The sequence below is a fragment of the Callithrix jacchus genome, chromosome 1, assembly GCF_049354715.1.
Source record: "Callithrix jacchus isolate 240 chromosome 1, calJac240_pri, whole genome shotgun sequence".
NCBI lineage: Eukaryota > Metazoa > Chordata > Mammalia > Primates > Cebidae > Callithrix > Callithrix jacchus.
This window is the reverse complement of record NC_133502.1, coordinates 77,301,243-77,317,776: the sequence shown is the minus strand read 5'-3', so window position 1 is coordinate 77,317,776 and position 16,534 is coordinate 77,301,243. Positions and strand designations below refer to the sequence as shown.

At 40.1% G+C, this 16,534-nt stretch overlaps 1 protein-coding gene across 25 annotated transcripts in view; it reads right to left on the bottom strand.

The window, feature by feature from the left end:
* Nucleotides 1-16,534, bottom strand: part of CDC14B (cell division cycle 14B) — a 138,808-nt gene that overhangs the window by 23,214 nt on the left and 99,060 nt on the right. For all 25 annotated transcript variants that reach the window (XR_004743261.3, XR_004743267.3, XR_013532383.1 and 22 more), the window contains 5 exons: nt 16,191-16,278; nt 15,664-15,894; nt 5,636-5,774; nt 5,306-5,465; nt 4,538-4,635 (listed from right to left, as the gene is read on the bottom strand). Coding sequence is in view for 17 of the 25 variants with exons in the window: in XM_035300279.3 (XP_035156170.2) it covers nt 4,538-4,635; nt 5,306-5,465; nt 5,636-5,774; nt 15,664-15,894; nt 16,191-16,278 (716 nt within the window). In the remaining 8 variants the exon portion in view is untranslated. The remainder of the gene's footprint in view (nt 1-4,537; nt 4,636-5,305; nt 5,466-5,635; nt 5,775-15,663; nt 15,895-16,190; nt 16,279-16,534) is intronic.

Below are 16,534 nucleotides of genomic sequence, written 5' to 3'. Positions count from 1 at the left end.
ATAAGCCACTGTGCCCAGCCTCAGCTTGGTGTTTCTTAATCCACTAGTCTGGGTTCTAGGAGTGAGGAAGGAAACCTCCTCCCATTTGGAAGGGCAGCAGCTCCTTCCAATGACTGCACTTCCAAATGGTCACCTGGATACATCTGTGACCAAATACTAAAGGCTCTACTGAGCGTCTGCTGCATGCGGAGTACTGCTGATCAATCTGGATTTAGCTTATTATGTCATTTTTATTGTTGACCTTAACACTCTCATCATTAAAAATTACATGTCAGGCTGGGCGTAGTGGTTCACACTCGTAATCCCAGCACTTTGGGAGGCTGAAGTGGGCAGATCACGAGGTCAGGAGTTCGAGACCAGCCTGGCCAACATGGTGAAACCTCATCTCTACTAAAAATACAAAAATTAGCCAGGTATGGTGATGTGCGTCTGTAGTCCTAGCTACTCAGGAGATTAAAGCAGGAGAATTGCTTGAATCCGGGAGGGGGAGGTGCAATGAGCTGAGGTCGCACCACTGCATTCCAGACTGAATGAAAGAGCAAGACTCCATCTCGGGGCGGCGGGGGGGGGGAGGGGGGCCGGCTGGTGCGGGGAATTACATGCCAGACATCTTATTTTGTGGAAACGGATTAGACAGAAGAGTGAACTTGAGATGCAACCTAACCTCAACCCACAAGTTACCTACACCATCTTATTTAATCTTCCCACAAAAAAATAAGCCTACTAATATATATTAAGATCACAGGGGTGAATATTTAAACAGAATGGAATAAATGGCCTGGGAGCACTATAGAACACTCTATTCATCCCAGTCTTCACTTTCAGTTCCTGATTGAAGGCAGAATGGCCTGAATCCTCAGTTGTCAGCATTATAGATGGTTCCTTGTTCATCTAGTAAATCTCATGGCTTAAGAATTATTTTCCATTGCTAACACATATACCCATCTCCAAACCTGCCAAAATCATCAGTATGCAGAATGACAGGCCTCACGGCTCAAGTTGTGAGATCTACCAAATCCATTTTAGCACAGACAATATATTTGTCATCATGACCTGAGGATCAGCTCAATGTCATGGTGCCACATAGCTTACTGTCATCATTGTAGTCAGGATGAGACAGGCTGAGTAAATGGCCATTTTACAATCACTAAAAACATAAACTCTCCCCCAAACTGACCATTTATAAAACAGAAACCGGCCGGGCACTGGTGGCTTATTCCTGTAATCCTAACACTTTGGGAGCTGAGGCGGGCGTATCACTTGAGGTACGGAGTTCAAGACCAGCCTGGCCAACATGGTGAAATCTTGTTGCTACTAAACATACAAAAATTAGCTGGGTGTGGTGGAACACACTTGTAATTCCAGCTACTTGGGAGCTGAGGCAGGAGAATAGTTTGAACCCAGGAGGTAGAGGTTGCAGTGAACTGAGATCACCCCATTGCACTCCAGCCTGTCCAACAGAGCAAGACTCTGTCTTTAAAAAAAAAAAAAAAGAGAGAGGAACCAATCATTGGAATAACATCTTATGTACCATAACTTTCTCCTAAGAATCACTAGTTCTTGTATATTTCTCACTAACTTTCCTTCTTGCATGTACTGTATTTTCATAAGACTAAATATCATTATTAAATCAAAATAACCTGCTCACAGAAATCAATGAGTTAAAATTGGAAGAAACTGATTTGGTAATTTTCAACCCAAGCCATTGTTGAACACAGTGCCTCAGGGACTTCTATTTCTAAAATAACAACAAAGACACAAGAGGGAAAGAAAGAAAACCTTCCACTGACATTCTTTAGGGCCAAAAAGCTGCAAATAATAGCAGAGAGGGTTTGAAAAAGCAGAGGATGGAATAAGCAAAATGTTATAAAGGAGGAGGAAGGAGATTTGCTGAGACTCATCAAAAATCCCCTGGGGTCTATACTAATAACTCAGAGCTTAGAAAAACTAGCATTTGGGCCGGGGGTGGTGGCTCACGCCTGTAATTCCAGTACTTTGGGAGGCCGAGGCAGGTGGATCATGAGGTCAAGAGATCGAGACCATCCTGGTCAACATAGTGAAACCCCGTCTCTACTAAAAATATAAAAAATTAGCTGGGCATGGTGGCACGTGCCTGTAATCCGAGCTACTCAGGAGGCTGAGGCAGAACTGCCTGAACCCAGGAGGCAGAGGTTGCGGTGAGCCGAGATTGCACCATTGCACTCCAGCCTGGGTAACAAGAGCGAAACTCCGTCTCAAAAAAAAAAAAAAAAAAGAAAAACTAGCGTCCTGGTTTCTTCTTTAAAAGTGTGGCCTAAAAGTTTGTTATTTGTGTTATGTGGGGCTATTTATATATATTATTTTTAGGATGATATTACCAAAAGGAATCCTGAGCTACCTCTTTGTTTTTTTATCTTTTACCACTGTACTTGATTTTACTTTACTTATTTTGACAGAGTCTCACTCTGTCACCCAGGCTAGATGCAGTGATCATGTCTCACTGCAGCCTCGGACTCCTGGGCTCAAGTGATCCTCCCAACTCAGCCTCCCACATAGCCTGGTCTACAGGCGCATGCCACCATGCCCAGCTAGACTTGAACTCATGTTAATGAGGGTAGCAGATTCAGAGGGTGACTAAAGGAAATTTCCTATTTAACAAGAACTTTTGACTAAAGCAGGATTTGTATCCCCTGACTCTCAACTTGACTTTTGAACAACAAGTAACGAAATATTAAAAAATAAACTGATGATGCTTACTCTGAAAAACAAAATAAAAAAACCAGGATGCAGCTAAAAGCCACAAAAGCATCAGTTTCCTAAGGCTTACAGTTCAATGTGTGGTCCCTGGACCAGCAGCCTCTGTAGAAATGTGGACTCTTGGGCCCTGCTACCACCACACTAATCATAACCTGTATTTCAACAAGCATCCAGGTGCTTCATGCACACTGAGGTCTGAGAAGCACTGCTTGAGGGCACTGCCTGAGTCCTCCACCAAGTCCAGAATTAGTACCCGGATGATTACCTGGAGCCACAATAATACTTTCAAATAAAAAGGACCATTAAGGCTTTAGATAAAGAATTTTAAAGAAATTAAAAAGAACATGACATTTGGAATTAAGTAAATTACACAAAAGGCAACATATTTTTTCTTCGAGACACAGTCTCGCTCTGTTGCCCAGGCTGGTGCAATGGTGCAATCTCGGCTCACTGCAACCTCCGCCTCCCAGGTTCAAGCGATCCTCCTGCCTCAGCCTCCCAAGTAGCTGAGATTATAGGCACCCATCATCATGCCTGGCCAATTTTTGTATTTTTGTAGAATCGGGGTTTCATTATGTTGGCCAGGCTGGTCTTGAACTTCTGACCTCAGGTAATCTACCTGCCTTGGCCTCCCAAAGTGCTGGGATTATAGGTGTGAGCCACTGCCCCCAGCCAAAAGGGACCATTTTTAAAGCAGTCTAGTTGACTAAAGCACTAATATGCTGCAAAAGAAATGCTTAATAAATGCCTATAATCAAAATTGATGCCCTACATTCATTCACATAACGTTGCATATTGCAAAACTCAATTCCTTGCACTGGGTCTTTTAAGAAGACCCTCCCAGGGGAACAACCCATAATGACATATGCCTTACGTGTAATTCTACTTCAGAATTGTTATGATAAGACACTAGTGAGGAGTTACTTTTGATTAAAAAGAAAACCTGTTCTCTGCCAATACAAATGATCTATTATATCATACTTCCTTACCATATTATAAGAGGTTTACTGAATAAATGATCTATGCTCATCACACTCCCTCCCCCACAAAAAGAAAGTTGGAAATCTGGTACCCTACAATGAGAAAGGAAGTAACTACAAGGAAGAAATCCAATGGCAGCAAGTGGGAGCATCTGCTAAAGAACAGCCTACAAATAATGCCATGGTCATGTAGTTTGCTTCTGCATATTTTTCTAACAATCTTGGATACTCCATCATGTTGAATCTCAACTAACACATATTCATAAGAATGTACACATTGACATATACACACTCAGTAACTACAACATTTCCTATTCTCAGCTAAATCTTCCTCCATAATTAGAAAATAATTCCCCAAAGAAACAAATGAAAAACCCAAAGTTTAGTTTAGACCAGCTCATTGTCACCCCAAAACAACATAATGTCATTAAGCCATTATGTCATGCTGATCAAAACAAATGATCTGCAACATGGTGAATGTAAAGCACTCCACCACTTTAGTAACTATGGACACGTCTGGCATCCTGGGCTTTACATCTGCTGTCACACTCTTGAGGATGCCCCATGCTTATTATTCATGGAGAAAAAGCATCCCTAATGTCGCCTTCCCTCCTATAAAGGCTCAAGAGGACGAAGGTAAACAAGGGACAGCTGAGAGCTTCCAAGGCCAGCACTCCTAGGTTTTAAATAACATAGGCAAGCACTTCAAAGTGGCATCATGGGCTTGCAACTATGGAGAAAAATGTACAGGAAAAGCCCTCACCAAGGACCCCATACACCTATGAAAAAACGTCAACCACAACAAAGGAACTCAGACTCACGTGAGAGGAATAGCGTTTGTTTTTGATTGTCTTCTGCTTTTCAGGGCCCGAAGTCTATCGCCTTGTGTCACTCCATTGATTTCGTCATCATCACTGTACTGTGTAAGTAAAAAAAGAAACTGAACTAATGATTTAACTTGCATTTATTAATGCAGTAAAGCACCGCAGCAGTTTAGCCACATAAACAGAGACAGACAAGTCCAAGTTTCTGCAAACTCTAAAATATTTTTCCCCTTTCACAATCCGGGTACAGAGCACATTTTAAGACAGCCCAAGCTGACTTTCGTAGACAACCCAGCAGCATTCTCATTATAAAACACATCAACAGTGAAGAGGGATAATGGGCTTTCAAGTCTGAAAACATTATTTTTAACATCTCACAGTCTACTTACTACCACTTAATGTAGTACTGCTACCCTCTAAGCCCTTGATTTGTTAAAAGCTCTCCATTTGAGAATGACTGCTTTCCTAAATCAGCGGTCGTGAAATGGCAAAAAAGGGATGGGGGCAGGGGTAGATCTGGCTAAAGAGCTCACTTCACAACCTTTTATGCAACTGCCGAGTGAATAAAACATAGTTTTATGAATATACAACCTTGTTTCCACTATTTTGGGTAAAAAGTGCCTGGAGAGGGTCATAAATATAAAAAGTGACAATCATCCCTCAAGAGCTGCTTTATTATTTTACCTCCAGTTTTCTTTATGCCCTGACAGGGTCTCAACAGCAGTTAAAGCAATAACAACATCGTGACAGAAATGGCTTGATTACCAGTTCAGGTTCTTGCTGGTCTTGATTCTTGACCCCATTTATGGAAATATCATCAACACCAGAGAGAAGTCTGGAGAAGGCTGCTCCGTGCTGTCCATTCTCCTGCCCCCTTAACTTCTGACGAAAATAGTCCCCTTCCAGCCAGAGGCTTGTTTGCTTCCTAGAGCATTTAAATAACATCAATAGAGCTTTCCAGAAAGACACATGAACAATTTCTTCCTACTAGACAAGCTGTTGTTACTGGAGACTAAGAGAAATTCCACTCGCTGGGCATGGTGACGAGCTTCCAGCCCCACGAGTTCCCTTGGAACTACAGACGCTACTACTTACATCACCAAAAACTGCTGCTGAGGCCCAATCACTGAACCAGGTCTGCAGATCCTGACCCACGCAATGGTCTCGGCTGCTGTCATCCTGTAATGCTTCATGATGTAGCAGGCTATTAGAGTGCCCGTGCGACCAAGGCCAGCTAGGAAAAAAAAGAAGCACAGAAGAAGCACAGAAATGAAACTCGGGCTCAATTACTCCAGGACTTTGTTGGGCATGTAGAATGTTTTTCTTTCATTATTATACTTTAAGTTCTGAGATACATGTATAGAATATGCAGGTTTGTTAAATAGGTATACACGTGCCATAGTAGTTTGCTGCCCCCATCAATCCATCATCCATACCCCCGACAGGTCCCAGTGTGTGATATTCTCCTCCCACTTAAGAGTGAGAACATGTGGTGTTTGGTTTTCTGTTCCTGTGTTAGTTTGCTAAGAATGATAGTTTCCAGTTTCATCCATGTCTCTGCAAACAGGCATGTGCCCATGCCCGGTTAATATTTGTATTTTTAGTAGAGATGGGGTTTCATCATGTTGGCCAGGCTGGTCTCAAATTCCTGACTTCAGGTGATCTACCTTCCTTGATCTCCCAAAATGCTGTAGACTAAGGGAAATTCCACTTCGACCTCCCAAAATGCTGAGACTATAGGCTAGAGCCACCTGGCCCGGCCTTACACCCAGAATTTAGATTCAACTCGTGTGCAGCATGGCTTGGACACAGAGATTCCTAAAATCCTCCAGATGATTCTACGTGTTGCCAAGGTGGAGAATCCCTTTTTAAGCAATTATCTCAGTAAAGGCAGTGTCTTCTGCCCTGGGCATTTTAGAAAAACTGGTACCACCATCTTTGCAAAAGAAAAGTCTTGCAGTTTTGCACTTATTCCCACATCCAATTATTTCTGTTATATCCATTTTCACTCAGATTTTTTAAAAACTCTATTGATGCTGGCCTGTCTTATCTAGACTATTATTATTACCTCTAGTGATGGTTAATTTTATGTGTCAATCTGGAATGAATCTTTGGAGACTAACATTTAAGTTGGTGAGATTTCAGTAAATACAGTGCCCTCCATAATGTGCTGGGCCTCATCTAATCAGCTAAAAACCTGGGCAGAACAAAAGTATTGACTTTCCTGAGCAAGAGACTGCCTCTGGCTTTCATCTGCACCATCAGCTCTCCCGTGTCTCCAGGCTGCTGGCCCACACTGCGTATTTTCAACTCACCAGAATCCATAATTGGATGAACCAATTCCTTTTAATAAATATCCTACATATAAAAAAGCATGATACTGGTTTTGTTTTTCTGGAAACCCTAAATAATACAGATTTGGATCATGAGGTGGGTGTCACTGTAACAACTACATAGAAATGGAGAAGTAGTTTTTTGAGTGACAACCTTGGATATTTAGCAGAGGAGATTTGTAAGGAAAGTGTTGAAGATACAATCTAGTTTCTCCTTATTGGTTACAGTAAAATGCAAAAAAAGTAAGATGAGTTAAAGAAAAAATTGTTAAGTAACAGGGAATCAGGAACTAGAGTCAGAAAATTCTCAGGCTATCCATATTACCAAAAATGAGAAAGCATGTTACAGAGAGAAAAATTGCCATCTCAGCAGAAGCCTGGGAAGAGAGACAGGATTATTCCAGCAGAGGCACTGGCAGCTTGGACTAAAGGGGATGGACGTGGAATAAAATAAAGTAAGACTTTTGGACTTCTGACAGCAGAGCTACCTGGGTGTAAACATTCTCAGTCCTTCAAGAAAAGAAAGGATGACTCCAAGGGCAATTCAGAGACCGTCAGTGCTGCCACTGCCACGAAGACAGAGTATATAAACTCAGGGCAAGCATGTCTACTCCTTGATTTCACAGGGTAGGGCCTCTTTTATTAGCTACGGTGAACCCAGCTGCCTCTGGCCACAGCCCTTAGGGGCAAAGCCGCAACCCTAGAGGGACTGCCTCTGGCCACAGCCCTTAGGGGCAAAGCCGCAACCCTAGAGGGACTTGAGGGAAGATTGTGGAGCCAAAGAGGATGATTCTTTAGCCTTAAGAGGTAATGGTATTTGCCTGGCTAGGTTTTGGACTTGCTTAGAAGTTGTAACTTCTTTCTTCTGGTTTCTCCCTTTTGGAATGGGAATGTCTATCCTATGCCCGCACCATCACAGCTGGGAGGAATTGTCTCAGGATGGATCCCAACTCAAGTCTCCCCTATATTTGAGTTGATGCTATTTAGATGAGACTCTGAACTTGGAGTTCATGCTAGAATGAGTTGAGACTTTCGGAGCTGTTGAGATACAGTGAATGTATTTTTGAAGTGAAGAGACATACATTTGTTGGGGGCCATAGGGCAGAATATAATGAACTGAATTGTGTCCCTCCCCACCCCAAATCCATATGTTGTTCTAACTCCCAAAACAACTGTATTTGGAGATTAGGCCTTTATAGAAATAAGTAAGGTCACAGAGTGGGGCCCTAATCCAACAGTACTGGAGTACTTCTAAGAAAAGAAAGAGACGGCAGAACTAAGTGCACACAGAGGACAAACCATGAGAGGACTCAGAGACGGCAGCCATCTGCAAGCCAAGGAGAGGCCTCCCCAGAAAACAACCCTGCTGGTGCTTTGACATTGGACTTCCAGCCTCCAGAACTGTGAGAAAATGAACTTCTTTCTGTTGTTTAAGCCACCCAGTTGGTGGTATGTCCCAGCAGATTAATATACCTCTTAATAAATCTCAACTTTTACTGTACAACCCAATTTTCATACTGTCATCATTTTTCTTCCCTAAACAAAGATGCAATCATATAAAGTCCTCTCTAGGCTTTTAGTTGGTCATCAGTCTATTTCAGGGTATCTCAACTTCGGCAGAAATGACATTTGAGGCTGGACAATTCTTTATAGTGGGGGGCTATCCTGTGCACTGTAGGATGTTTAGCAGCATCCCTGATCTCTACCTACCAGATGCCAGTAGTACCCAACCCCCAAAAAAGGTCTTCACACATTGCCAAATGTTGGGTGTGTGGTGGGGTTGGGGGGCAAAAGGACCCTAGTAAAGAATAACTCCAACTGCTTTTCATTTTGAGATGGAGTCTTACTCCGTGGCCCAGGAAGGAGTGTGGTGGTGGAATCCTGACTCACTGCAACCTCTGCAACACAGGTTCAAGTGATTTTCCTGCCTCAGCCTCCCAAGTAGCTGGGACTACAGGTGTGTGCCACCATGCCTGGCTAATTTTTTCTATTTTTAGTAGAGATGGGGTTTCATTGTGTTAGCCGGGATGGTCTCAATCTCCTGACCTCGCGATCCACCTGCCTCCGTTTTCCAAAGTGCTGGGATTACAGGTGTGAGCCACCAGGTCCAGATCAACTGCTTTTTATAATTAAAACATGAAATAATCAATGTTGGATTGTTTCTATTATTTTTAAAAATTGGAGTAAAATATACATAACATAAAATTTATCATTTTTCTTCATGTATCATTTCCCTGATTTCATTTAGTTGTCTGAATTATCTTTTAGCTCACTGAACATGTTTAAGACACAGTTATTTTAAATTCTGCATCAGTTAATTCCGAAACTTACATTCGTTAGTGTCAGCTTCTGAAGATCACTTTAACCATTTTTTATATGTACAGTTCAGTAGCATTAAGTGCATTCACACTCTTTTTTTTTTTTTGAGACGAAGTTTCGCTGTTGTTACCCAGACTGGAGTGCAATGGCACGATCTCGGCTCACCGCAACCTCCACCTCCTGGGTTCAAGCAATTCTCTTGCCTCAGTCTCCCGAGTAGCTGGGATTACAGGTGCACATCACCATGCCCAGCTAATTTTTGTATTTTTAGTAGAGATGGGGTTTCACCTTGTTGACCAGGATGGTCTCGATCTCTTGACCTCGTGATCCACCCGCCTCGGCCTCCCAAAGTGCTGGGATTATAGGCGTGAGCCACCGCACCCGGCGCATTCACACTCTTCTGTAAATATTACTACCATCCATCTTCAGAACATATTTCATCTTGCAAAATGGCAACTCTGGACCCGTTAAACAATACCAATCCCCACCTCTTCTCAGGCCCTGGCAAGCACCATTTTACTTTCTCTTACTCCAAGTATCTCATACAAGTGGAATCATACAATACCTGTCCTTTTCTGACTAGCAGACCTAAGCTGGCATAATATCTTTAAGGTTCATCCATGTTGCAGCATGTGTCAGAATTTTCTTCATTTCTAAGGATGCATAATATTCTGTTAGCCATTTCTTTAGCCTTCCTCTGATGGACATCTGGATTGCTTCCACATTTTGGCTAAGAATAATGCTCCTGGCTGGGCATGGTGGCTCATACCTATAATACTGGCAGTTTGGGAGGCCGAGGCAGGTGGACGACTTGAGGTCAGGAATTCAAGACCAGCCTGGCCAACACGGTGAAACCGTGTTTCTACTAAAAATACAAAAATTAGCTGGGCGTGGTAACACATGCTATCATCTCACCTACTCTGGAGGCTGAGGCAGGAGAATCATTTCAACCCAGGAGGTGGCGGTTGCGGTGAGCTGAGATTGCATCACTGCACTCCAGCCTAAGCAATGAGTGAAATGTCATCTCGAAAAAAAGAAAAGAAAAAGAGAAAAGAATAATGCTACTATAAACATGGTTGTAACATGTAAACATTTTATATCCCTGCTGTCAATTCCTTCTGGGCATATAACCAGAGGTAGAATCGCTGAATCATGTAATTTTAAGTTTCTCAGGAACTGACACACCATTTTCCAAAGCAGCTGCATTGTTTTATATTCCCAGTAGCAGTACACAAGGGTTTTAATTTCTCCAGATATTCACCAACATTTGTAATTTTCTGGTCATGGTGTCTTTGTTCTTTTAGATAACAGCCATCCCAATGGGTGTAAAGTGGTATCTCATTGTGGTTGTAATTTGACTTTCCCTGTAAGTCAGTAACACTGAGAACCTTTCATGTGCTTATTGGCCATTTTATATCTTTGGAAAAATGTCTATTCAAGTCCTTTTCCCATTATTAACTGGGTTTTGTTGTTGTTAGTTTTCTCTACATCTTCTGGATATTAATCCCTTATCAGATGTGATTTGCAAAGATTTTCTCCCAATCCACGGGTTACCTTGTTTCTCTGCTGATAGCATACTTTGATGCACAAAAGTTTAAAAGTTTTCCATAGTCCAATTTGTTTGTTCTTTCATTGTCAATGCCTTTGGTGTCATATCACTGCCGAATCTAATGTCATGATGTTTTCACCCTCTGTTTTCTTCTAAGAGTTTTACAGTTTTAGGTCCTATATTTAGGTCCTTGGTTCATTTTGAGTTACTTTTTGTATATGGTGTTATGTAAGGGTCCAATTTCATTCCTTTACATGCACATATCAGGTTTTCCCAGCAGTACCATTTGTTGAAAAGGCCGTCCTTTCCCCATTGAGTGGTTTCTGTACCCTTCTTGAATGTCATTTGACCATACGCACAAGGATTTATTTCTGAGCTCTCTATTCTATTTCACTGGTCTATGTATCTGTCTTTTTGCCAGTACCACAATATCTTGACTGATGTAGCTTTGTGTTAAGACTTTTTTTTTTTTTTTTTGAGATAGGGTCTTGCTATGTTGCCCAGGCTGGAGTGCAGTGGTACAATCATGGCTCATGGCAGCCTTGAGCTCCCAGGCTGAAGAAATCCTCCCACCTAAGCTTCCCAAGTAGCTGGAGCTATGGGTGCACATCGCTACACCCAGTTAATTCTTGTATTATTTAGGAGAGATGGGGTTTTGCCATGTTGTCCAGGGTGCTCTTAAACTCCTGGGCTCAAGCAATCCTCCTGCCTCAGCCTCCTAAAGTACTGGGATTACATGTGTTGAGCTACCATGCCCAGCCTGTATGAAGTTTTGAAACCAGGAAGTGAGTCCTTCAACCTTTTTATTCTTTTTCAAGATTGTTTTGGCCATTTGGCATCCCTTGAGATTCCAAATGAATTTCAGAATAATTTTTCTATTTTTGCAAGAAAGGTTGAAATTTTCACAGGCTTGCACTGAATCTCTGTATCTCTTTGGGCAATACTGACATGTTAACAATATTAAGTCACCCAGTCCACAAATGTGATATCATTACATTTAATTATGTCTTCTTAATTTCTCACAAAAATGTTTATACAATTTTTTTCATCTCCTTGGTTAATTACCCAATATTTGATTCTTCTTGATGCTATTATAAATGAAATTGTATTCTTAGTTTCTTTATCAATAAGATTTTCATTGTGAGGGCATAGAAACAAGTGATTTTTGCCTGTTGATTTTGTATCCTGCTACTTTGCTGAACTCATTTATTAATTCTAGCAGAGGCTGAGGGGTGTGTGTGCAATCTCTAGGGTTTTCTTTTTTTTCTTTTTGGAGATGGAGTCTCGCTCTGTCACCCAGGCTACAGTGCAGTGGTGCAATCTCAGCTCACTGCGACCTTCACCTCCCAGATTTAAGCAATTCTCCTGCCTCAGCCTCCTGAGTAGCTGGGACTACAAACACACACTGCCATGCCTGGATAATTTTTTGTTTTTTGTATTTTAGTAGAGATGGGGTTTCACTATGTTACCCTGGCTAGTCTCGACCCCCTGAGCTCAGGCAATCCACTCGCATCGGTGCTAGGATTACATGAAATGGACAAAATTACAGGTGTGAGCCAGCTCCCAAAGTGCTAAGATTACAGGCATAAGTCACTGTGGCCGACCCAACGTTTTCTATAATACATATAAATCATATCATCTGCAAACAGATAATTTTACTTCTTCCTGTCCAATTTCCATGTCTTTTCTTTCTTTGCTTACTTGCTCTGGCTAGAACTTCCATTATCATGTTAAATAGAAGCTACAAAGCCAAGCATCTTTGTCTTCTTCCTGAGCTTAGAGAAAAAGCTTTCAGTCTTTCACCTCTGAGTATGTTAGCTGTGGGCTTTTCACGTATGGTTCTTATGTTGAGATACTCTCCTTCTATACCTAATTTGTACCGTGTTTTTACCACAAAAGGGTACTGACATTTGTCAAATGCTTCTTGTGCACTAAGATGATTATGTGGTTTTTGTCCTTAATGTGGTGTATTACATTGATTGATTTTCATATGTTGAACCACTCTTCTTGTAATCATGGGATAAATCCCACTTGGTATTGGTACACAATCCTTTTAAATATGCTGCTGAATTCCATTGGCTAGTATTTTTGTTCAAGATTTTTGCATCAATGTTCATTAAGGGATACTGGCCTATAATTTTCTTATAGTATCTTTGTTTTTGGTGTCAGGGTAATGCTGGCCTTACTGAGTTAGAAAGTGTTTCTTTTTCCTCAAATTTTTGGAAGAGTTTGAGGAGGAGTTTGAGAGTTTGGTTTTAGTCTTTTAAGTTTTTCACAGAATTTACTGGTGATGTTATCATGTCCAAGGTTTCGCTATCTCTGAAGGTTTTGGATTACTTAACCTCCTTAATAGTTAGGGGTCTGTTCAGATTTTCTATTTCTTCGTGATTTAGTTCTGATATGTTTTGTTTTTCTAGGAATTGGTTCATTTCGTGTAGATTATTCCAATTCATTGTCCTATAATGGTTCCCAGTACTGATCATTTTTATTTCTGTAATATCAGTAGTGATGCCATTTTCATTTCTAATTTTAATAATCGGAGTCTTCTTGCTTTTTTACTTCATCATTCTAGCTAAAGGTTTATCATTTTTGTTAATCTTCTTAAAGAATGAACCCTTGGTTTTGTTGATTTTCTGTATTGGTTCTCTATACTCTATTTTACAAATTAAAATAATTAACATCTTATACTACTTACAAACTACAAATTATAACTTACATATTATATTTGTAAGTTACAATAAGCACGTTACAGTAATAATATTTTACAAAATATCGTTACCATAATACTAGCTTTTATAATGGTTCATGTATTTGCTTTTATCAGAATCTTTACTTCCTCTTCTCAAATGGCTGTGTGTTACTGTCTGCTGTGCTTTCATTTCAACCTAAAATACTCCCTTTAGCATTTCTTACAGGTCAGATCTAGTGATTAAAAACTCTCTTTTAAGTGTTTCATAGAATTTTCTGATGACACTATCATGTCCAAGGTTTTGCTTTGTTGAGTTCTGGATTACTTAATCCTTTACTAGTTAGGGGTCTATTTAGATTTTCTATTTCTTCTTTGCACGTTATAATAATTGCAAGTTACACTAATAATATTTTACAAATTATCTTGTTACAAAAATACTAGCTTTTATAATGCTCCGTGTATTTGACTTTATTACAAAGGCAAATTGATTGCCTGGAAAAGTGTTAATTTCTCAATTATTTTTGAAGAAAGTTTGCCAAATGTAGAATTCTTAACAGGTTTTCCCCACTTACGCATTCTGAATATATCAACCCACTGCCTTCTGGCCTCAAAAGTTTCCAAAGAGAGATCTGCTTACAATCTCAGTGGTATCCCCTGTATGCAGCGAGTCACTTCTCTCCTGCTGCTTTCAAGACTCTGTCTCCAGCATTATAGCCTGATTATAATGCATGTTCACGTGGGCCTCTGAGTTTATCCTGCTTAGAATTTGTTGAGTGAATTGGATATGAATATACATGCTGTTCAGCAAATGTGGGGAGTTTTCAGCCAAATCATGTCTGTTCCTTCATTTCTCTTCCCCTTTTGGAACTCCCAGGATCTGTATCTTGGTCTACTTGACTGTGACTCAGAGGTCCCTTAGAGTCTATTCATTTCTCTTATAATCTTTATTATTTCTGTTCCCCAGACTTGCTAATTTTTTAATAGTTCTAGCTTCACACTCGATTCTTCTGCCTGCTCAAATATGCTTTTGAATCCCTCCGGTAAAATTTTCATCTTAGTTATGGTATATTTCATCTCCAGAATTTCTTTTTGGTTCCCTTTTTGTATTCTGTCTTTTTATAACTGATATTAGCATTTTGTTCATAGATCATTTCCTTGACTTTTCCAACATTTTCTTTTAACTCTCTGGGCATCTTTAAGATGGCTATTTAAAATTTTTTGCCTACTAAGTACACAATCTGTTCTTTCTCAGGGACAGCTTCTGTGGATTACTTCTTCTTCTTCCTTTTTTTTTTCTGTCTGTCACCAAGTCTGGAGTACAGTGGTGCTATCTTGGCTCAATGCAACCTCCACCTCCCAAGGTTCAAGTGATTCTCATGTCTTAGCCTCCAGAGTAACTGGCATTATAGGCATCTGTCACCATACTGGCTAATTTTTTTGTTAATGGGGTTTCACCATGTTGGCCAGGCTGGTCTCAAACTCCTGACCTTAGTTGATCTGCCCACCTCGATGCCCAAAGTGCTGGGTGGGATTACAGGTGTGAGTCACTGTGCCTGGCCTGGATTTATTTCTTCCCTTTGAATAGGCTATACTTTCCTGTTTCTTTGTATGCCTTGTGATTCTTCAGTGAAAACTGAACATGTGAGGATTACGTCTTGCCATTATATTTAAAAGTACAAATACAGCAGTAACTCTAGAGATGAGTCTCCCACTTTCCCCAGGGCTTGCTGAGCTTCTTTTCAATATTGGATTTTTGTAACAAAACTATATTCCTTGTTTCTTAATTAACTAACAAAAGAAGAGCGTTAAATAAATCCTACTACATTTATACCATGTATTATTATACAGTCGTTCATTTACTGAAAAAGATCTATTAAGTGTCAGGTACTGTATAATTGCTGAAAACAGAGCAACTTGTTAAGAATATAGTCTCCATAAAGACAGGCTCTTACAGTCTATGCTACTCATTGATGTATCCTAGAACTTAACTATATAGTATGCACCCAATAAATATTTGATGAATAAATAAATGCATTTCAATGTGATGAGTCTTTGTAGAATTACTTATGAAAATAATTTAATTTACTATACTTTTCATATGCAATTAAAGGTTTAAATGCACTCTAAAAATAGACAGTTTCATATTCTGACACATTAAATAAAAATGTTCTGTCTCTACATATTTATATACTCAGACATGAATACTATTCTTGAATCTCCCTTAAAAACATACCTTTACAATGTACTGCAATGGCACCCTCAGCATTTTCACAGATATCCAGAAATTCTTTGACAATGGCATCAGCAGGGGTACTACCATCCGCAAAGAAAAGATCATGGTGATCAAAGCCAGCATCCGTAAAGCGTTTGGCATCATACATCCTTTTATTCAGACGAATAATGGTAGTAACATTGTGATTCTTAAAATATTGAATATAAGTATCGGGAGAATGTTGGTGGTAACCTACATAAAGAAATGTACCAGATCTTGTAAAACGCATGAAGAAAACAACAGCTAATAGTTTCACCTGTAATTGAGTGGAAACAGTATCTGGACTGGGAATTAAATTCCAATTTGATTATAACTGTAAACAACAAAATGAAAAGAAAGTTAAAATCCAGTCAGAATGATGTACTGAAATGACCAAGTACGCTTAAATAATTAAGACTTGGTCAAGCTTGGTGTAACACTTTCAAAAGAAAATACTGGATAGATATTTTCAATAACACAATGAGATTGATGCCATTAATTTCACATACCACTTTCAAGTCTGGATCTTGAATGAGGTCCACAGAAGGCAATAAATCGGTCTGGTATTATCCAATTTAAATCTCCATTTTCTGCTTTCTGCAGGGGAAGGCCAGCACAATTCATTTTTAAACGTGATCTCCCCACAACCTCTCTACTCAAGACTGAGTCTCTGAAGGACTTCAAATCCATTCGCTTTGGCAGAAAAGCTGTTTACAAATTGTCATGAGACAGGAATCTTAATTTGTCCTGCTATGAGTATATCCAGAGAATGGATATATATCCTAATTCTAATCACCTTCTTTTAACAGTGTTTCATTGCTAGGGTATCAATTCTTGGAATACAGAACTGACT